At 42.0% G+C, this 23257-nt stretch overlaps 1 protein-coding gene across 2 annotated transcripts; it reads left to right on the top strand.

Annotated features, from left to right (window-relative positions):
- Positions 1–455: 455 nt before the first annotated feature.
- Positions 456–16381, top strand: MYOZ1 (myozenin 1). Of its 2 annotated transcripts, none has more exons than XM_009872037.1 (5): positions 456–620; positions 4280–4461; positions 12837–13071; positions 15071–15230; positions 16078–16381. In XM_009872037.1, exons 2-5 carry the CDS (start codon positions 4282–4284, stop codon positions 16307–16309), a joined length of 807 nt encoding a protein of 268 aa, XP_009870339.1. In that variant the 5' UTR covers positions 456–620; positions 4280–4281; the 3' UTR covers positions 16310–16381. The 2 variants fall into 2 exon arrangements, with proteins under 2 accessions (XP_009870339.1, XP_009870332.1); XM_009872030.1 differs by lacking the exon at positions 456–620 and adding an exon at positions 2571–2646.
- Positions 16382–23257: the final 6876 nt, after the last annotated feature.

Genomic DNA, 23257 nt, shown 5'->3' with positions numbered 1-23257 from the left:
TTCCTGATGTATTGTCTGAATGCCTGGCATTTTAGGAATTATGTATGAGAGCCTAGAGAACACTGGGCTGAAGATGGAGTGAGGAGAAGGCAAGAAGGAGGGTGTAAAACAGAGCAAGACCGAGGAGAGCTTTTGAGGCATTACTGACAAACAGGATATTGAGAAGGTTTTATGGATTACATTAAAATGCAATAGGAGGAGGAAGCCGAAGGGCACGTTTATCCGAACAGAGAGGAGGAAGAAGTGAGGCACCTGTGGAGCGCTTGGTCTTCCCGGGAACTGAGGTGGTGACTGCAGGAGGCCTGAGGAGCAACCTTTTCCTTTCGCCTCTCCTCGGGCTGGTGGCGGTGCTATCTGAGACTCTGCCCTCCGGGCTGTTGGCTATTAATAACTAACTGCAGGATGCCTGTGCGAGCAGCCTTCAGGAGTCAAATTCACAGCACTTCGCATCAGCACTTTGTGCTGGGCAGAGCTTGCCTGCACCCAGGCACCCCGGGTGTGCGGGGCTGCCGGACAAGCCTCCCCAGCAGCACCCAGAGACGGGCTGGGACGAAGCAGCCCACTGACGAGCTCTGGGGCGGGCACGGGAGCTGGTCTGAGCCTGGCACTGCAAGCCTGAGGTGAGTTGACTGGGCAGCAAAATAGTTTAGAGAAGGTCTGGAGAGGGTAAAGACTGGTTTGGTTTGCAGCAAAACCAAGGAAATTACTGCTGCCAAGACTGATGCAGAAAAAGACAGAGGAATTGAACCAAGGGACAGAGCTCAGGGGAGAATGGATAACTTTCAGCCTGGCTTTATGTACGGGATAGTGGGGAGGATGGGGACTGAGGCTCCAGCAGCTTTCCCGTGGTGGGGTGGCTGAAAGAACAGTAGTCCCATTGTAGCTGTGGACCCTGTCCGTAGCAAAAGAGTGCTGCCCCTTCCCTTACACGAGACAAATTGCATGCACAGGTTTTACACTCTTCAGTCCTGCTGGGTTAGCAAAGGAGGGCAGTGGAATGGGATGTACTTGCCCTCATTGCTCCTTGGGAATGGGTGTGCTAGTGGAGCATAGCTCCCCACCAGGGCCAGCGCTTGCTGCCTTCCCCCAGGGAGTCCACGTTTGGGGCATACAGATGATTTCCCTCTTTTTTGCCAGTTTTATGATCCATCAAATGGGCCATAACCTCCCACCCACCCTGTCTCCTGGCAGCATTGCCCCTTTCCTGTCAAACAGGGCCTGCTTCTTTTATATAGCCAAGCAGATGTCTGGCTGCTTGAGGAGAATGTGCAGTGCATGCTTTATGGCAGCACCTGCTCACGCTTGCTTTGAGTATACGCCAGGATGGGCTCTTTTGAGGCTGCAACTCAGTAAAAAGAAAAGCTTGGAAATATGGGTGAAGATCTAACCCAAGAGAGTATCTGTCAATGTGATCCAAGCTGATTTGCTATGGCTGGGCTTCTTTTAGCAGTTACCATCACCTCATCATATGGAAATCAAGTTGCAAAATACATAGGAGATAAAAATGTCTGCTCAGGTTTTTTATGAATTGTCTTGTCATGTGTTGTATTGTATTAGATGAGGATCTGTCCCCCTTCATGCTGTTGTTTGGGCATAGGTAGTGTTAAAGTGAATGCAAAACACCTGCCCTACTTAACATTACGTGTGATAAGCCCCAAGACGGACTCTGAGAAGCTGCCTGAAGTGGAATTACCGATTTCTCCTAATTTTCTCTGACTTTGCAGTCCAGATCTCTCATCCCATCTGGCGACAGAGATAGGGAACACTGTACCAGAAGGTGTCTTCCCCTTCCCCTCCTCCATCACCCAAAGTGAGATAAGATCAATACGTAAGATACAGGTGCAAGTGACTTCAAACAAACTGGGTGAACAACTTTAACAAGCTTGCCTGCGCCTTCCTCCTCCAGCCCTTCTGTAACACACCAGTAGCAGTCATAAAAGACAGAATTACTTAAGGATTTTTTTGTTTGTTTGTTTTTTTAACCCAGAACTTGCAGTCTAGTGGTTTTCTGAATACCTATTCCAATTTTAATAGGTCTATCTAAATATTCAGACCAAACTTGCACGTTATTCAAACTGCTCCCAAGTAACCTATGGACAAACTCAAAATCTTTATACAAAAATATCCAATGATAACTTCATGCTATTACAATATCATATGATAGAGGAAATTTTCAAACTGACATTCTGTTACGGCAGCACAAGACGGTAACAGAGTACCACTTTGGCACACGTGGGTGCTGGGAGACTGCCACGTTGCAGTTAAAATGCCTATTTTGGATGACAGTGCTACATGGCACCTTGGCAATGCTTCTGCTGTGGTCGGCTGCCGTATTTTGTGTCATAATGCGAAGTCTCCAGAGAACACCCCAATCACCTGTTGCTGATATTCTGTGGGGGATGATACCATTCACTACCTCCTTCATGTGGAAGGGATAGAAAAGAATCTGTGTGAGAAATGAAGGCTGTATATCTCTTAACTGTAAACGGTAATTAAAGGAAATATTTTTCCAGCGTTTCATTCTCCATTTCCTTGTGTGTTTAGAGCAAAGCAGAGAACCCTTTGTGGGAATGCCCCTTGCAGGGACTCCTGCTCCTCTTAAAAGGAAAAAATCCACTAAACCCATTGGGAAGCTGACACACGAAGGTAAGATATGCAAAACGGCACATGTGAGAATTCTTTGGCTTTCAACTTGAATTTCAGCCTTTAAAATTTCACACCCTCTCTGACTGAACTCTCAGGACAAGACATGCAGTGAACATACCAGGAGGCAGAACCACAAATATTACTAAAGTTCAGCCTTCAACCACATTACATTTTCTAATTTACTGTTCAAAAGCACTGCATGCACGCTCAGGTCAAATGTTGACCTACATTATATTTTATAAATCCGTATTTTCCTGCAGCATTAATATGGATGTACATTGGTGTGAATGGAAAGAGAACATGATCTTTTATGGGTATCAATTTTGCAGTGCCTAGTTATATTGCACATTGTTCTCACTCTCATAACCTTTGTCTCTAATTTGCTTTTCATCTATGTGAGAGAATTCCTTCAAAGGCAGCATTCATTAGTTGAAAAGTCAAAGTGTCTTAGCGGGTGTAATACAGCAGGAAGAATATAACCTGGGACACGTTTCTTTCTACAGAATACCTGTGTGTTGGGTAGGGTGACTTTTAATTAACTATGATATCCTCATCTTCTCTTTACTTTTGACAGCATGGGGAAGGTTTGTAGAGGTTATGAAAAGTCATAATTCAGTACCTCCAGAAAGGGATGTAGAAGCTTCTTTGCTAGGCTACAGTTACATATTTTTCTGTTTCTCCCTAATCCTTTATTCAAGTAAACAAGTAAGTAAAAATCCATTTTTCAGGTAAAGGGCATTTCCTCCTGTTCTATGAAATAGTGCTATAGAAAACTGGCTTGCTAAAAAAAAAATAATTATCCAGAGAATGTCTACTAAAATGAATCGGCTTATACCAATTTTGTACCAGTTTAAGGATGGAGATTCATTCTCCGTTGTAAATGAGATGTAGATGTGGATAAATGGTTTAACCTTGCTTAATACAGAAAAAAAAAAAGCCTGCAAAAAGTTGTTTGTTTCTGAATGAAAAGCTTTTACTGCATTTCTGCGAGATTTTTACACTGAAAATATTTGAATCCATTGCTTTGATGGAGAACTGGCAGCACCAAACTATATGGGAAACAACTTACCGAGTAACTAGTGCACTAAGACTTTAAGAGAACTTCAACTACTTTTCCCTTTAATAATTCTCCTTAAAACAAACAAACAAAAAGGTATAACAACACTGAGTCTTGCCAGGGTTTCAGGATAATGTTTAAAACAAAGCCTGGCAGAATTGTTTTTATTTGTTATGCCAGCCCAATCCGAAAAGCTGGCTGCCACTCACCTAATTCCAGAGGAGGGGAACCGAGTACAGGGCAGTAACCAGACAAGGCAGTGGTGCGTTTTGAGGCAGTACTAAGGAGTCCTGCTGTGCTGACTGAGGTGCTTCAAATGCAGGACACGTGCACCCACCTCCACCATTACACAACTCTCCTCTGTGCAGATTTGCCTTGATTGCAATTTAGAGTAAATTCCACTCATATAAATCCAAAGTGTCATCAATGTAAAAATTCGATGCATGGGTTATTTCCTAAAAACTTGATTTAGAAAATAATTTGTCTGCTTTGAAGTCACTATGATTCTGGGAAGCAATGGATAAGGGGCTTGGACCAGAGCACTTCCTAAAGCATCCCATTTTATATGTTTTGTAGTCATGCCACAAGAGGTGTCCAAGCTGAACCTGGGGAAGAAGATCAGCATCCCCAGAGATGTGATGCTAGAAGAGCTCTCCCTCCTCACTAACAAAGGATCCAAGATGTTCAAATTACGTCAGCTGAGGGTGGAGAAGTTCATTTATGAGAATAACCCTGATGCCTTCACCGACAATTCTGTGGTAGGTCGGAGATGATTAAAACTAAAAAGCTGCTTGATACACCCAAGGAAAACAGGAAATGAGTGTGCCCAAGCTCTTCCCTGTCTGTATACGCATGGGCTTGGGGGTATGTACCAGCAAAGAAGTGCAGGAAAAAGACAGAATTATATAAACACACAAGTTTTATTTCCTTTCAACAGCAGCAATAGTTTCCTTTGGCAAATGCTTGGTATGACACAGGCAGAAGCATGAGAAAATTCAGTACTGAGTGACGAGGGAGGACTACGTGGTTGGCAGGTGTTCTGAGCTGCGCAGGGCAGGACTAATTGTTTTTGTACCCACTCCATTTCTTCTTTGCAAGATGGAAACGATCCATCCAGGTCTGACTTCACCTCCAGTAGGTGTGGTTCTATTTTTAGCCTAGGATACGCTTTTGTGCTTCCTGCTGGGTAGAGTTCTCTGCCCATTTCTGCAGGATGTTCCACAAATGAAAATTCAGACAGAAACCTCTAACCTGACACTGCAATATCTTCAGTTTATTTGCTAGAAGCTACATTTGTTTTCTTCTGAAGTATCTTCCTATCAGATATTGTGTATAAGTTCAGATGTTCTTTTTTCCCCTTTCCCATTAGTTAGTACTGTTACTTAATCTTTGAATTTGCTGTTATAAGGTCTTCTGAAGACACTTAAACTTTTACAAATTAAAATCTCCTTTCACATGATTGCCAGCAGTTCAGTAAAACAAATAGAAAATGTTTCAGGTTCATCTGCATTTTGATGTAGCATCTTGTCTTCTGATGGTCTTTAAAATTTATTTGGTGTCATTTTATCCCTTTATGGATCTCTTTTCCAGTCCAAGGTAACTCAAGCAAAATAAAAGAAGCCAAGCTGACAAAAATATTCTGCCAAACAAAACCACACTATTTTTTAGCTCACTGATATTTTCAAAAACAGTAGTAAGTAAATCTTTGTGGTTCACTTCTAAAAATGACAGTTTGGGAAGCAGGATGTGAAAAGATGCCTACAAAAATAGTCACTAGAATTAGAGCAGTAGGTCAGATTACAGATCAGGCGTGACAGACCAGAGATACAGCAAGCATATCTGGTGGTGTTAGCCTTAGGGCAGTTTCTTCATCTCTTTGTGCTCTAGGTAGTTCATCTCTTCAGTGAGTTATCTCCTAGAAAGGATGTGGGGAGTGTTGAACTTTGGACTCTTCAGGTGAAAATCCTAGAGAAATGCAAGCTCTTTTAACAAACAGTCAGCAATCTAGAGTGCCTAAAACATATGAGGGCCAAGTTTATATGTCCAAATCTGCTGCAGTGAGGAGGAGTGAGAAAATAATAACTTGAGGGAATAAAAAACCTGAATATCAAACTTCCAGAAATTCAAAGGCATCGCTTATGGGTGTCCAATAGGAGAAATACACAGCAAATGAGTTGTGACAGACTCAAAACTGGACATGAACAGAGTCCCTCCAAGACTGACATTACAAAGGATGATGAAAATTGCTTCTTTTTTTGGTAGCTGTTTTTCCTGCTTTGTTTATTCATCCACACTTGACTTTCACTCTATACCCTTTCTGCAGTGAATCTCTCACTTTATTCCGTAAGAACACTTCCACTCCCAAGCTCTTTGAGCAAGACTGTACACTTCTGTACTGTGGAGAAATGTATCTGGGGGTAAGACAAGACCCTAACAAGCCTAGTATTTTTCTTTATGGCTTGGCTACATGAGAATAATAGCATGGTCTCCAAACAGCAGCCGGTACTCTGCTTTAAAATCCTCCATGATTCACTTTAAAGGCTATTTTTTCTCCACCTTCATAGTACATATAACAAATCTCCACTAGTTAGTGCAGGAAAACCTTGGTCTGCCCTAGAGCCCTTGCTTGTGGCCAGCTTAGCAGGATCACAAACACAATTGTTACCATTTGCTGGCTGCCGTGTGTGCTCTGTGCAAGGACTCTGCCAGGCTGCATCCACTGCCTCCATGGATAAGTATTCTCACCACCAGAGCCAGCACGAGTTGGCACCTTTGCTGGCAGTCAGAGCAGTGAGAATTAAAACTTGAGTGATCACAGCAACTCAGCCACCCTCTCGGAGAGCTGGTTGCTGTCACGCAGGTAAAGGCCACAGAGCTCTGACCTCACTGATACCTTCTAAACCATCAGGACAGCTCCTGACCTTAGCAGCGAATAATTCTGATCAAAAAGCCCTTTCAATTGCAATCTTTGATTAGTTTTCCATTCCCTTCCTTTCTTACTTCTGGCTCTGCTCAAAGGCAGATGCAGAAAAGAAGGAGGCTTAAACAAAAGGGAACCATGAGAGGAAGATGATGGCAAAGAATATCTACTGCTACTTGCAGTTACTTCCCTCTTCCAGTGAATTGTCATTTCCTTTGCTCCCCAGCCCAAAGAAGTCCTTGTGCCTTTAAGGCTCTGGGACAGTGAAGGGATTTAAAGCTGGCAGTGTGTTTTCTGCTTTTGTATCGTAGATTTCTTAACTGTCTCAGAATATTCTCAGGGTGCACTTAGCAAAGCAGAGCAAGAAAGGTCTGGGATGAGGTATGGATTGTTTCTTTTCCCCAAAAAACATTTAACAGCAAGGTAATGTAATATAAAAACACATAAAGAGAAAGGTTATTAAAAATAAATCCAAACCATTACATGGGGATCCCAGAACAGTCTTTGCTGAAGCCATAAACCATCCACACAAGGGAGAAGATTTCACTAGTCACATGTCATTGATCCACCGTCCTGCTTCTCTCTTCCTCCTTCTCCTCCAGCCAAACAACCACACTGGACAATTAGATCACTCTCCTCACTCTTCGTGGAGAAAACATGTGTATTGTGTGTGCATGAACGTCAGACAGCCCCATGCAAAAGGGAAAACCTGCTTCATGCAAAAGGCAAAACCTGCCTCTGCCACTCTCTGTCACTGCGGCAGCTCCACCCGTCCAGTCAAGGGCAGCTAAACCTGCAGTCGAAAAGGCTGACCATGCCCAACATGAGCCAAATGAAATGCACCACGTACTGCACCGCTGGTTTCAATACTGTGACCCTCAAGTGTACAGCATGAAGGGATGTTTTTAGGAAGGGCTGAGTTTGACACTTTCAGCATACTGATAGCCTGCCAAACAGGGAGAGTTCATGTGACATCCTCCTTCTTTGATGCTGTGCTGGAGAAGCTGGGCTCTGCTCAGCACTGCCTAGCAAATCAGAGGGAGAATTTCTTCTTGTCATCCCAGGCTCTGCCAGCCTGTCACAGGAACCGTGGTTCTTTCCATTTCTCAGAGGGTATTATCAACCTCACTGCAGAGCTGCAAGCTGCAATTTACTACTGACTGAAGACCATGATGAAACCCTATCTTGCTAGGTGCTCTATCATTGTAGCATCTGACCTGCTATAAAAGAAACCACTACATTTATTTTTTAATGGTGAAACTGAACCATAAGGCAGATAAACAAATCACCCCAAATCACAGAGACTGTCTCAGCCTTATCTCTGGGTCTCCTAAATCCCACTTCACTGTTCAGCAATTAATAGATCAGCAGTTCATAGACCTTTCCTCTGTTTCATAATGCAAAATTTGTTTGGTCTCAAACACATCAAGATCACGTGGAACTATGTTTCTTAGCCTTATAGCCCCATTCATTATTGCCATAACTCCTCTCAAGGTCCCACCTCTGCTGTGGGAACCTCTGTGTAAGACCTTCTTGCTGTCATCAGGTGGAAACTGAAAACAAAACCATAGTTAGGGCTTTTGTGTGTTGCTGTTATGTTGCTTTTCTTCCAGTGAGGATCCTTTAAAATTGTCTTTCTGCTAGCTGAAAACTGTGGCCTGATTTGGGTTTATCAGAAGATAGCTTATAGAAAGACTTGATTTGCCTTTTCCCCCTGCCACAGTTTCTGCTTTACTTACCAGATCTTAAATTAAACCATGAGGAAAGTGGAATAACCAATCTCTGAATAGATAGTTATCAGCAGTAGTATCAAAAAAATCCAAACCTACAACAAAACTCCCACCTTGATACTTTCTCAGACTTGCCCACAAGTTAAAATAAATGCAGTTTCCATATCTTGGCAATGCTTGTATGAAAACAAGCTGAACATGTGTTGTCAAGTAATTTCTGCCGGACCTAAGAGGTCTCTTCAGATAAGCTAAGACACCAACTGTGAAACAAAACATAAGAAGTGAAAGGGAGTTAATGATCTGGATTACTGTTCTTCTGGGTAATGGCAGGAGTTACACAGTATCGCTTTTGCTGCGGAACAAGAACTCGGAGGTGGCAGAGGTGGCAGGAAGAAAATGGAAGTGGTTACCTTACCAAAAGTGATGCTTCACAGCAGACAGAACACACAACCAACCTGCCTCAGAGATCTTACATGTTAAACAGCCAGCCATGACACAGTGTGTGAAGGAAAGCGTAAGGACGGAGGAACAGAGATGTTACCATGCAGCTGCTTGGTGTAACGCACAAGCATACTCTTACAGCTCTGTTGGCCTCTTCCTGTACTTAGAAGAATGCCAGTCAAGATCACTGGAGGTAAGGTTAAAGGGAAAATCTTAGGAAAAGCATTCTTTGTAGTAAGTCTGTTCTGCAGGGAATATTAAACCTCTTGAGCAAACGTTACAGGATAATAGCAAGCTGAGATGTGAGAGAGTCTTGGGTTATGACCTAAGTGGGGGGAGCCAGCTGAGAAGTAACTTTTCTAACAGAACGAGCCTTTCTGTGGTGGAGTTGGACTGGTGAAGAAGACATAGAGGTCCCAGCTATACCCAAAGCTGTAAAAGAGTGAACATGAAGTCTGATGCCTTCTTACTCAAGAAGTGACCGGTGTGAATACAGCAGAATGACAGAGAAGAAAATCCTTTTATTTTCCACAGCAGTGAGCTCAACCTGCAGTGCCCCTTGGGGGAGCATGTTTTTTAAAAAAATAATTAGCTTAAGATATTTTAACAGCTGAGGTTATTTTTTATCTTCATCCTTTTTTAAAAAGTGAATCATAGGTTTAAGACTATGCAACTCCATATTAAGGACCAAGACACTCACTTCAGTAACAACAGCAGGCAGTCTATTAAGACTCTTCAAGTGTCTGAATTTTAAGTCTCCCATCCCACCGTTAAGGAGTGGGGGGCCTGCCACTGAGAGGACACAGTAACTTCAGAAGTCTTAGTAACCACATCGGCATCAAACCTTTGGGAAGCTCTTTATCAGTGAGGTGGAAATAGAAACACATTTGGTGGCCTCAATCATTCTCTTTAGGGCACAGCCAGGAGCTGATGGGGAGCACACAGTGTCTCCTCCTGGGGACTGCCTGCGGTGACGTCAGGGTCTTGAGATACTTAGGGATCTCAGCTCCATTAGTTGGATCATCTTTCATTATCTATTTTTCATGAGACATATGCAGTAGCTCTCAAGAACTCAGAATTCATCCATCTAGGCACTCACCCTGCACGATCAGACTCTTGCCAGCACTAAGGGCTTCAAAGACATGAGCCCAATTTGTTTAGCCAACCCAAGGGACTACATATGACATGAACTTGCCACAATTGTTCTCTTTTTAGAGTGGATTTAGGGACTCCCAGGACATGTAACATCTACTACTACTACTACTAGCAATGCACAGACAGGGCAGACCTCACCATGGAGGAACTGTGTGATCTGTCCCCAGAGCCAACAGGAGAAGGTTATCAGCCTTCTCAGCTGACACGCCTGGGCTTCTCTCCTGGGACTTCCACCAACAGGGTCAATCAACCCGAACTGAGAAGTTGGTTTTGTGATGTGAATATAAATATATATATATATATAAAAGCTCCACGGGCTGTTAGCAATGGTCCAAGACAGTTCCCCTCAAGCATAAGTTGTATTTCAATGTGAATACCCTGACTGGAGGCATGCTCTAAGTATCAGACAAAGCTGCACCTTACCCAGCTCTGACTACATTGAGACTCCTGCTTGAGGCTGCCAATCTTGAGCTCTGCTGTCTTGGAACGAGCTCGTTTGAATCCACCAAGGTTCAAGATTTCAAAGTCATGAATTTGCCTTTGCCTCCTGTCATTTTTGAGCTAAGAGAATCTGCTGTGGCAACCAAAACTAAAGAATTTATATTTTTATTCTAGCAGGTGAGTAGACTGGGGTATTGCATGGAAAGTGGGTCTTTCATATCTGAATGGAGATGCCTGCTGCACACAGAGGAGGTTTTCTGAGCAGGTCCATGATGAATCATGAATTAGCCTGAGACCAATAAAACTAATTTCATTTGCAGCTAAGTAAGACTGAGGTGTGGCCTTCCGAGGCAGACCTTGTGTTTCAGAGAAATTTAACTCCTGCTTAGTGATAATACTGCAATTTAAAATAACACCAGATGACAATGATGCCCCTTCCTGGTCACATCAAATACTGCTGTGCACAAGATCAGACCAGCCCTTTTTACTGTAGCTCATGCTATGCTGTTGTTTTGTTTTGTGATTTTTTTTTTTTTTTTTTTTTGCATGAAAGTAACCAAAGGAAAAGAGAAATAAGCATTTCATTCTCAGGAAGGGCACATAGCATGGGTAAAACTTGAAGGAAAAGAGATGCAAATCCTATTTCGAAATTACTGAGCCAATCAGTAGAAGAATTAACCTTGCATATACATTAACACTCTGAGAATAACCTCATTCTGACCCCCAGCCCTCAAAATAACCCCTTTTCGGTTTGCCTTTTTACAGCTTTACAGCTCCCACGCATAATTGAACAGATTGCCCTGCTAGCTCCTTCGTAGAGCTTAATGCTCATAATCCTTTCCCCTCTCAGTGCTTCCTGACATTCAGGGGAACATTATCTCCTCTATTCCTAAAATGGGAATTCCCTACAGCCAGGAGAAGGACAGACAGTCCCTAAAGGCCCTGGGGGCACCAGCTCTGCCACTTCAGCCTGCAGCTGGCTGCCTGCCTGGGTTGCAGCCTGGTGACCTGCTGTGAAACCCTGGCCACTGTTGCTGGAGACACAGGGAGTGGAGGGTTAGATAATTCTGCCTTGAGCCTTGTGGGGTTTTCACTTCTCGTCTATTTTTAGCTGACCGAACAGCTGGCCTCGGAAGCCTGTTTACAGCCTGGAAAGCTGCTTTTTGCTAAACTGTACTAGGTGTAAGAGCCCTGAGAAAGCCTTAACTCTTTGAGAGCCAGCCCTGAGGTCGGTACTGTTGCATCCCATTGATTGAGGTGAATTTGTACAAGCAGAATTGCAGCATGAGGAACCACAGATTCATTCACTTCAGCTGTATTTGTTACATCTTTGCACATCTATAGCCAATTCCCTAATCCAGTGGGAAAGATTAGGGATATATATGTGATATATAACCCTGGTTTACTTGTATTAGACAGTGGTGTGAGCTGTAATACACAAGAGACACGTTTATATCTGGTAAGAGTCAAGCTTTGATTCACTTATGACCAATACATAAAACTTTTCTCTGAATGTATTATATCAGCTTCTGTTCCACACAAGTATTTCTTAAAATTGCTGTGTGCAAAGACAGGGCCTTGCTCTGTCACCGCAGGGTCTACAAACCCTGCTCAGACTGTGCTCTTTCACTCTGCACTGCAAGGACTGTGCTTTCTACCTTGGACTGGAGAGAGTGGATGGCCTGGAAAATAAGACCAACTTGATTTTACTGAGAGCTACAGCTTTCTTTCTTTCTTACCTTGTTGCTGGTCAGATTTGGTTCATTAATTCACACATTGCTAAAAAAAAAGACACCTCTTCCCTTTCGTCCTCTTGTGGTCTCTGGGAAATCTCTCACGTTTTCCCAGGCTGCTATTTCTTCTGTCATTCTCAACATGTAAATACCTCTCCCTATGCAGAACCTCACATATATGCAAAACATACGGACAGTTATCTTCCAGGCTTTTTTGTTGTCACAGGTACCCTGTTGTTCCAATACCACTTAGCTCCCACTCTGTACTAGAGGCTACTTTGCTCAGCTATCTTAACGTGAAAACATTTTCTATTGTTCAGCTTGGTTTCCTACAGATTAGCCAATGTATTTCTATCTGAACCTTTACCTGCTCTGGAAAAATCTGTATTTCCTTTCCCTTCCTCCTCTATTCCATACTGATCACTGCTCGGGACAATATACAGATCCCTCTCTTTTCTCCCCATCATATAAGATGACTAAGAGGTGTCCATTAGAAGGTGTGTTTCCATTGCCCTTGCTGCTGTTCTGCAACTGCTCCTACACTGAACACAGAGAATAACTCATGTGAAGTCCTGCCACTGGTTTTGTAACTGAGACACAAAACTGGTCAGATTGTGGAGACTCAGGAGTTCATGTTCTGGGATCCAACCCTGCAAATGCCAACGGACCACATCCTGTAACAGCGATTCCTACTGTCTTTTCTCATGCCCTAGGATCACTTTCAGAAATTTATCCCACCAGGAGGGCATTATGGGGAAGATGCTCATGGCTATGCCCACGGGCGGATGGTGGGAGGAGTGACAGCTGGGCAACACGGCTCCAGCAAGCAGCAGTATCCCGCTGGTCCTCCTAGGCCTGGGAGCAAAGAAGGCCCTAGGCAGGGCGAAGGGGAGCACGCGGGGGAATCGGCTGGAAGTGGCGGAGAAGGAGGCGATGGTACTGAGAAAGGCAAGTATGTCTCTGCAAGAACAAGAAATACCTAAAGCTATCAGGGCTTGTGCCAACCTTACTCTTAGAGATAGTAAATTAACGTGACTACAACTTGAATAAGAACTAACTTCCATTGCAAGGTCTAGAAAAGTTGAACTGCTTTTAGCTTGATAGTTTTGCTTCCAAGCTCCTGTGTCGTTCAGTCACAGGCAAGAAGCAGAAATATCTTCCTTGGCTGGACCAAAGAAATGATGGGAAACTTAACTACTGAGCTCCTAAGGTTGACACAGCAGTATGGCATGCCCTTTCCTTTCAAGGGTTTCACACTGACCACCGCTGAAGAAAGCAGTATTAGCTCTTCAGCTCAATAGTCTGACCTGACATGAGTCTTGAGTATATTAGCCCCGATTTAAAATCAAAGCTTCCATCCAAACGAACAACACTTTTTGTATAATCTTCAGAAAGGATGTGCATTTAACATCAAACCCAGCTTTTACATTTCTGGCCATCCCTGTGAAAAAGAAATCTGTGTATATTTTCTGTCTTCTTGTAGATTTTTCCCCATTGTTATCCTACAGGGAGAAGGAGGATTAATACTATCCCACAGCTTTTACTGCAGATGGATCCCAACTGCTTTTATTTTTCAACTCTAGCAATCAATTTACTTCTAAATTACTTAGTTTAAGTCCTTCACACAGAAAGAAAGGGGTTGTTTTTATTATTTTTTTTTCATGAAAATGAGATCCTCGTACATGCTTGCAATTCTCTGGAACCACGAAAGCCCGGGCAAGGTTTGAATAAGCAAGACAAAGAAAGAAAGTGTGATAAAGAAGAAAGATAATAGTGCTCATTCTTTGCCACTGACTTCATAAGATTTATGTTTTCTGCACAAACCGTACATGAACGTACCAGAACGTATAACTCCACTAACTTATTTCCGTCTGCCCTGATCAAGCTAAGAAGTCATTGCTCAGGGGTTTTAACGCTTATGAAGGAAGAGAATTTTGAAAGTGTGCTGCATACCAATACTCTTACTGGAAATTATACACAACTGGAAGGAAACAAAAAAAAAAAAAGAAGAGGTGCACAGAATGAAACCCCTTATCTAAGGTCATTTGCTAAATGGAGCATCCAGAAGCTAACATAAAATTTCTGGTAGTCAAGTATCTAACTTAATGGCAAAGTGCAGCTCTGCCATTGACAGGATTTTGACTTCCAGAGAGATATCCCATCACCTTTTCAGACTGCTTTTAGTCATCTAGAGGTATCCGAGCCAGACTCCTCTCTAACACCCTCATTCAGGAAGGGAAAATATAAATTCCTGTTCATGTAAGCACAAAGAAAATGCCAACTTATAAAAATACTGAGACAAGGGAGATGGCAATTTTAGAACATTCAAGAATACACAATTGAGGAAGATGTTAGTAAAGATGGTTGTGAGTTGCCAAGACTCTGAAATATGATAGTTAAAGAGTTTTGATCAGTTAGAACCAACTTCAAAGTTTAAGCCTTGTTTTGGAGTTTATAGTTAGGGCTTTTTTTGTTGTATATGATGATGATGTTGAGGTTTAGGTGGAGGGGTCATGTCTGCTATGGTCAGAGAGAGAAGAACGAAGTAAATTACGAAATTAGATAGCATTTTGCCTTGTGTAAAGCTTCCCCTCAGGTAGTGAAAGAGATGATTGGGTAAGGACATTGGTTCTTGGGGTACGAGGTTTCTATTTGAGTGATCAGAGAGAAGAATGAAAAATTAGCTTTCAAGTATATGTTGTAATGCAGATCCCTGGATGAGTTGCTTTGTGGATGAGTGGACTGTGGTACATCTGCTTTTGTGGATAAGGATGGAAGTGATGTATGACAGTCCTCTAAAAGAGAAATCTAACCATAAAATCTCAGACTTCATCTAGGAGTTACAGAATCTGCAAACAAAGCTGGTGTCTCCACTTTAGTAGAATACAGAAAGGTATTTAGAGTAAATGCCATCTAACTAGAGTTTTTTACCTTCCTCTGTTTACAGACGGAAAGTCAGGAGGCAAGAAAATCACTATATTTAAAACATACATCTCCCCCTGGGAACGAGCAATGGGTATCAGCCCTGAGGACAAAAGTCAGTTCACCATTGACTTACTGTCATATAGTCCCAAGGCTGATTCTCCCCATTACAAGTCGTTTAACCGGTAAGTCTTCTTGGATAATCAATTCTAGTTTATTTAGCATGAGAAAATACAATAAACCTGGCTATAGCCCTCCTGTCTCCTACAATGTAAGTAAGTTGTAGTTGCATGTCATTTTGTTTAGCAGTCTCCTGGGGATGAATCATTTAGAGGTTTACAAAGAGAAGATACATTAAGAGCTAGAGATTTTAATTCAGTTTATGGACAGAAAACCTATGCAGCTGGATAAGAGGAGTTTAATCCCATTTCCCTTTCTTTCTCGCCCCATTTGACCAGGGAGATTTAGCTTGCCACTATTTATTAGTGCAGCCATTTAAAGTTCAAGAGCTCAGGAAATACACTTAGGATCACAAGCCATAAACTTCACAGTACTTCAGATAAGAATCAGGATCTTCCTGCTGCGTCTGATAAGAACTCAAAGTTTTGCAAATATTTCTAGGGCAGCAACAATTTTCTGTGAACCTCTCTATATAATTTTGTCACTCAATTCCATAGCCTCAGGACATGAGTATCCAGGATGAACCCAAATCCCGCTCATTTCTGCAATAATATGCAGGCTCTGCGTCCTACATGTACAGGGTACCAACAGGTGTGAAATGTGTATGGTTTGATGGAGATTGATATGACGGGGTGTCGAAAGCATGCAGAAGCAGAGAGGGGCGGGGTTGTTTTTCAAGCCTTTTTTAGTACCTAGGCAATGGATACATATATGTTCTTGGGAAGGTTTTGTTGGCCAGTCAACTACCACAGCGGTAAAATTCACAACCTCCGTAACTTTGATTACTTATATTCTAAATACCATTGCTTACCTATGCTCGGTTTGCTAACTCTGCGTATTCCCTTTTGCCAGGACTGCCATGCCTTATGGGGGCTACGAGAAAGCAGCCAAACGGATGACCTTCAAAGTGCCTCAGTTTGATATTTGCCCTTTGATTCCAGAATCTCTCATGATATACAATCAAAATTTCAGCAACAGACCCTCCTTCAACAGAACCCCAATACCTTGGATGCCTTCAGGAGACTCCTCCGAGTATCATACTGAGGTCAACGTGCCAAGGAGTGGTGAAACAGAAGAGCTCTAAATTCCCACCGCCAAAGCCTTCTTTTTTTCTCAGCCCTTTCTAATAGTCAGTTGGTAGCAAGGAGCTGAAAAGTGCTACTCTAGTTCTGTCAGCCCTTCCTTGCTTTTGCCCTCAGCCCAGACAAGTTCCTAGCAGGCTCTAAACTTATCTTCACTGTGGTGTTAAACCATATCAGAAACAGTTTGAGGGAAAGGAGCTTTTTACTCACAAGGGCATAAAAGGGCGAAACTAGGAAGTGTTTTTCTGTTTAGCAATGCTAAATGCTGCCTGTCTGCTCTATAATCAATCTGTTTTGTCATATATTATTAACAAGTAATAAAACATCATGAGGGAAAAAAAGCTTTTGTGTTTTCTCTTTAAAAATGCCACTGAATCAATTCAGGGATTACCAGTAACACAAGTTTCAGACTCATAAAAAAAATCAGTGACTGATGGGGATGGTCATAAGATAAGTATACATCAAGGTGGCTTGGATAAATACTGCAGAACTGACGGTGAAAAATAATGTTTTTTGGAGGAAATGAGGTAATCATCATCAAAGATAAAACAGCAAGTGAGCCTGTCAGTGTAGCAGACAAATTAAAGTATTTCACTGTCACCCAAGATTCCTCTGTTCTGCAGGGTATACAATAGGTGAGAGCTTAAGCAGGTATTTTTGTCTCACAGAGAGACCAGGAAGGTCTAACAAGGACTAACAAGTATCCATAACTCAGTTCTGTGACTAAACTTAAGAATATTAAGGTGGTACTTTGACCTTCTAAAGAACATTTCAACAAAAAATGAAAAAGGTGGTCGTTTTAACACATGTCTACAAAGCATTTGAAGTTTAAGTTGAAAACAAATCCTCAGAAAAAAATGCGTTTTGTATCTTTGGATAAAATGGATCCAGGAATTGGTTGAAAAGACATCTGCCACATTGATTTCCTTTTCTAATGCCTACATAAATACATGCAATTTTCACTAGTGAAAGACATTTAAATGGGAAATTCTCACACTCTATTAAACTATTAGTCTATTCTGTAATTAAGTTCTGTCTGGAGATAAGGTTGCTGTGGGTTTTCCAACATTTTTAATACATCTAGCTTTCTCAATTGCATTGTAGTTAAGAGGAAGGTTTTTCTCTTCCTGTTCGAAAAGTATTTTAACTGTATTAGAAGAATCTAGGCCACAAAGAGAATGCCAGAAGTTAAGAAAGACTGAGGAAATTTCAGAGAAAAATAGCCATCATTAGCAAAATATTTTCCAACCAAATGTGCCATTTATTGCCTTCCGTTCTCCAACACGGATTTTAGACACCTGCAATACAGAATTACACAAATTTTAAAGTGATATACATGGTGCTTTCACTGGAAGTATGTTAGGAGCAGCAGAAACATGATAGTTTCGTACCTGGAAATCGTGGTCTATTTTCAGCAGTGGGAGTTCCAGATGATGGGCCAGCTGGACACGTGAAGGTGCAGAGAGCGCTGCTCCGCAGCAGGGTGAGCCCCAGGCAAACCTGGACTAGGCCGTGCCCTCACCAGCCAGCACACAAGCCCACCACATCTGAGCATGGCAGCCGGAGCTCAGTGCTCATGACTGTGTCCATCAGTCATCCCAGCCGCGGCGAGGGCATGAATCAGGCACAGGGGTCATCCAGGGACTCTGGTCAGGAGCAAAAGCAGCCAGGGCGGGACACAAGCTACACTGGGGGTCCAAAGTCCATCTAGGAAACGGGCTGGCTCCAGCACAGGTCTCAGGTCCACCTAGGAGACAAGAGTGCAGGCCAGCACCCATAGAATGTAGATGAACAAGGACCCCAGGACTGACCTTAAATGGGGTTACTGGGCCGTAAGTGGGGTGAAGGTCCCAGGTGAGGCTCGTCAGGGCAACTAAAAGTTTTTGGTGCACACAGAGCAATGCTACCAAAAATGTCTGGGAATTCCAGTATAATCACAACCATTTGAGTTCTAGTGGAACATAGAAAAAATACTGAATAAAATAAGTCCTTAAACATGTAGGGAAGGTAAGAAATATGTGCAGAAATAGCACAGTGCTCTCTGGTGGTGCAGTTTCGAAGTTCTTGCATACAAAGGTGGCAGCATCATCCAGCAAGTAGGTCAAAGGACTGGGTATACACCCAAAGCTCTCTCTGGTTCACAATGCACTGCTGGGCAAGAGTTTCTGCCTGTGCACTCCATTATCCCAAACCCTAAATGGGTGTAAAAAGTTGCAGTGTGCTTGGAATTAGCATTGTATCCCTGCAAATTAATAATAATATTGCTGTAATTAACACTGGTAAGCTAAGAGGATCCTTCAGTTTTGGAAATTTGCTTAAGGAGGCATATAGCTCTTCTTTTGCCAGTATACTTTCAATCTCAAATCCTGTCAAGCAGGATTTATGTGCTTTGTTTCTAGTACAAAATGAGAATTACAACACTACATGTTGTAGAACAATTCAGACAACTTGCTGTTCCCACAGCTTAAGACACATGTCGGTTTAGTCATTATTCAAAGTAAAACTGAAAGGGAGAAAAAGCAGTAATCCAAATTCTGTCTCAAAAATAATTAATTTAGATGAGGCTTGCAGCTACTGTAATCAGGGCAGAAGTTTGTTCAAAATGATCAAATATTTAAGAGGAAGTAAGTATCTGCTCCTGCTCTTTGTTTTCCTTGGGCTGTGATGTAGGCTCAGGGGAATTGCCGATGTCAGAGAATTATTTATATTGGGAATAAGAGGATTTTATAAGATTTAATTACAGTGGATTTCCTCCACATAGCAGGAGCTACAGAATGGAAACTCAGTCATCTGCTTTTAAGCAGGATCATCGTAGTAAGAGATAAAAAAGAAGTAACAAATTATTGAGCCCATTCTTTTGTAAAGGAAGGCTACAGTTCCATCACAGAGGATGTACTGGATATTAAGCTTATACTCAGTGGAAAAACAGCCAAAAATCTATTTAATAGAGAAGGGCTGACCCATGAAAAACAGACTGAATAGAATTCTGTGACATTCAGATCTTTCATTCAGAACAAGAAGTTCTTAACATTTTTAGTAAATAGTGTTATTTTTAGGAATGTTATTTTACGGTTTCCAAGCTTTGTTTCTCTCATGCAAGGTAACTTACATGATGAAGAATCCAAGTCACAGTGAAAATGCATAAAAAATAGTGCACACATATTAAAGGAATGTGTTTTAAAAAATTTCAGCAGTACTATCCATAAATATGGACTCACATATTTGAAAATCTTGCCTGAAGTTGTAGCTGATGTCATAAATATTTGGTAGGATGTAGCACAGTCAATATGCTTCTCTGTATTGCAGAGAAAATCTTTCATTTGACTGCAGTGTATTCTCTAATCAAAGGGTTTGCATCTCATAATCACCTCTCATGTGAGCAGCTTGCCATTAGTGACAATGATATAATTCATACAACTAATATCTGGGAATTACATTTGATATTGTTATTGACAGAGCATTTAGAGCAGATAGCTTTTTCATTAGGCTCTGAAATAAGATTTGGAACCATTTCAGCCTGTTTGAAAACCATCCCAACAACTTACTTGAAATACATAAAATGTATTCATTCTTATACAGGATGGCAGGCACCAGATAGCTAAGAGCCTGAACACAATCATTCAGTTACAGAGCAAAGACAACTGCATGTGGCTATCCCTCCACGGGAAGCGTTGACTTGTGGCGCAGCGCTTGAACATTCACTGCACTGAGGGGTTTTTTCCTATCGAGTTTGTCTGCAAGTGTATGTTCTCTTCTGCAGAAGACTGCCACAGGTGTGATCGTCTGGCAAACACCCGCACCCAAAGGACTGCCCCTTAGCACAACAAGCCACTGTTAGCACTCTGGCAACTTAAGGGGTCTGTCAGTGCCCATCAGCAGCCCGTACGCCAGTTTCTCTTGAAGCAGTATTATAGAAGTTTGCAAGCCGGCCTGTGCATTTATACGGAACCTCGTCTACGCCCAAATCCCTCAAATTGCAGGTTACAAACTAGTTTAGACAAGTTGCCAATTCTGTCTTTGAGATATGCCTGACTAGGACCACAGATAATCAAGCAGAATTTGCAGACATATGCAGAAGCAAGATGGCACACATTTTGTGGAACCCTACAGGTTACGTGAACTGCTGAGTACGTGGGATTTGAGACACTATTAACTATATTTATGGCCTCATATACCTACTAGTAAAAGTGTCTTCAAGTAATGTAATTAATTAGCAGTGCTTTTATGCTGTACCTCTTGCTCTTTATGTATTTAACACACAGTAAATGTTATCTTCTCTCTGATGATCATCTTCTGCTTACAGTACAGCTTACATGACGCTTTAATAAGTGTAAGTACTTGCTCAGATATATATTGTGTTAATTAACACATGCAGTAAAGAGAACATAAAACACTGAAGCAATGCTCTTAAATGCAACCTAAATTCCACTTAGCTTAGTAAGCAAGTTCTTAAATATACTCTTTAATTTTCAATTATACTTTTTAGAAACATTATTTATATCAAAACTGTTAATGCAAATTTTCCAACTTTTTTTCAAGAAAACCTGCAAGCTCTTTTGTGTTTGTTTTTAGTTTGACCTTTTAATTAACAATAAAAAAAACACAGAATGTTTTATGCAAAGTTCTAATCGTAAAAGTTCTCAGTTAAAGAAAATTCTCTCTGATGTACTTTCAAGAAGAACTGACACAAATAAATTTGCAGACAGGGACCACTACCCTTCACAAAATAGGAAGACAATATACGTATAGCTCTAGGCAGAGTTATGGTGAACATTTCCCTTTCAAAACTCCACAGCGAACAAATAAACACTTCAATAAGGTGAGATTATTTATGGTTATAAATTCTTCTAGTGCCAAACCAAAACAGTTATTCTTCTTTGTTCTTCTAATAAGACTTATTGGAAACACTTATTTTTGGCAAATTTGGACAGGCGAGGCAAAACTATATTACACAAGACTGGCGGAGGGATTGGACTAGATGATCTTTTGAGGTCCCTTCCAGTCCCTAACATTCTGTGATTCTGTGACAAAGGTCTCATCTCTTCCCAGACTCAAGCACAAGCCAAGGGCAGCAGTACTGTTTTAATCCAGATCCCTGCATTTGTAGCTGGGGAGGAAAAAACATACAAAGAGGGCACTAACACCAGCAATAAAGGCTACCCACTAAGCAGTGCTTTACTTGTGCTCCAAAACATCCCATCCCACTACACAAAAGGGCAAATAAGGACTCTGCAGACTTCCGCTTCTTAGTGGGAGAAGTTCCTGCCTTAAGCGACAATCTCATTATCCATCATTCACTGCAGAGCAAACAAAGTGGCTCCTGGAAGGAGAAACAAACAAACGAGAAACTCTCTGCTGACCAGCCCAAGGACAACCTATGGGCCTTATCACACAGGACTTTCCCTGCTCACAGACGCTATACAAATTCAATTACACCGAAGAGCACTTTAGTCAAACTCTACAGTGCCTGGCTCAGATAGTAATTACATCCATATTCTATTATAAAAACAGCCACACTTTAGTGGGCCTGAAGCTAGCATGGATTCAGGACTTCATTACATCTACTATCTCCAAATGTTTCTCTTAATTATCTTCAGTCCCTAAGACAGGCTTGAAGCCTTCCTCATTTACTCTCTCTCCCAGTATGATTGGCTTGATTTCCAAAGCAAAAGTCATAACAAGTAAACAGGCATTCTTCCAAACGCACAAACTTTTTTTTTGGTATTATTTTAGTGATATTAGAAATGCCATGTTAACAGCAGCAGCACAGTCTTTCAGACAGCCACAAATACAAACAGTATGCTTTTAAGTGTTTGTTCTGGGCAGAACAAAAGGTAGTTCTAGTCCTCCAAGAAGACTCTTTGCATCTTGTATACCACTGACAGCGTACCTCAATCAATCAGTAGCTGGTAACTCTGGCATACAGAAATGCAACTTTTAGATACAGAACACTACCCATCAACTCACTTCTCATATGTAAAAATGGGGCTCAACAACTAGATAAAAAGAACTTCCTCTCTAACTTACAGAGCTGGTGGCACTCCTCTAAGCATTGTTACAAAAGCTGTGCTTCTCAGATGCTGGGAGCACTGAAATACAAGGCAGGAAAGAAAAAAGAAAGTGGTATGAGTCCTCACGTCTTCATGTTTCAGTTTGAGTAATTAATGACATTGTTTATTCAAGGTGCTATGGAAATGGCAGTCCTCCCTATCATCACACTTTTTCTACATGCATGATCTTGAATTCACATTGAAAGGACCATTTATTTTGGTGGGCTTGAAATGTGTCTGTTGGATATGACTAAAAATACCACTACCCCAAAGCTAATATTATTACCAACAGTGCACTGATTACAAGAAAATCATATGCTACAGTGTGCCACTAATGAAGTTCAGGGAATGTGAGCTTAATATTGTCTAGCATTTTGAAAATCAAAATGAAAACTTTGTTAAAGACCTTATTCAAATTTTCCCAGTCCCCAAGATGGTCTAATTCACACGTGAAGTACTTGGATAGGCGATGTCAAACATACCATAGCATGGCTCTAACCTCTGAAAAAACCCAGCTCTCGGGTGAACTACAAGGAAACTTTTGCTAGACATGAGTATGTTGGACAGTTACCTTTGCCTCCAGTCATATCCCACAGCTATCACAGCCCAGTCTTTTGAATTGTTAAAAATTACACACCCTCTGCAAGCACACTTACGTAATTTCTGACCACAAGAGATATTTCTAACCAGGCAGCTCTATCAAGCCAGCTCTGCCGCACTGGCTTAAGGCACCGAAGTGGCAGTAAAGCTGCTCCAGGAGAACCTGAGCCTCAGCGCTCCCGTCCTGCCAGGCCGAGCCGGGCCGGCTCCGAGCAATGCTTCTCCCAGCCCGCCCGGCACCGGTGGACCCCTTAGCGCCGCCACCTCCGCAGGGCCTGGTAGTTTACCGGGACTGAAGTT

This window comes from Apaloderma vittatum, unplaced genomic scaffold, assembly GCF_000703405.1.
Source record: "Apaloderma vittatum isolate BGI_N311 unplaced genomic scaffold, ASM70340v1 scaffold36140, whole genome shotgun sequence".
Lineage (NCBI taxonomy): Eukaryota > Metazoa > Chordata > Aves > Trogoniformes > Trogonidae > Apaloderma > Apaloderma vittatum.
The sequence above is the reverse complement of the archived record's forward strand: the minus strand, read 5'-3'. Positions and strand labels throughout refer to the sequence as shown.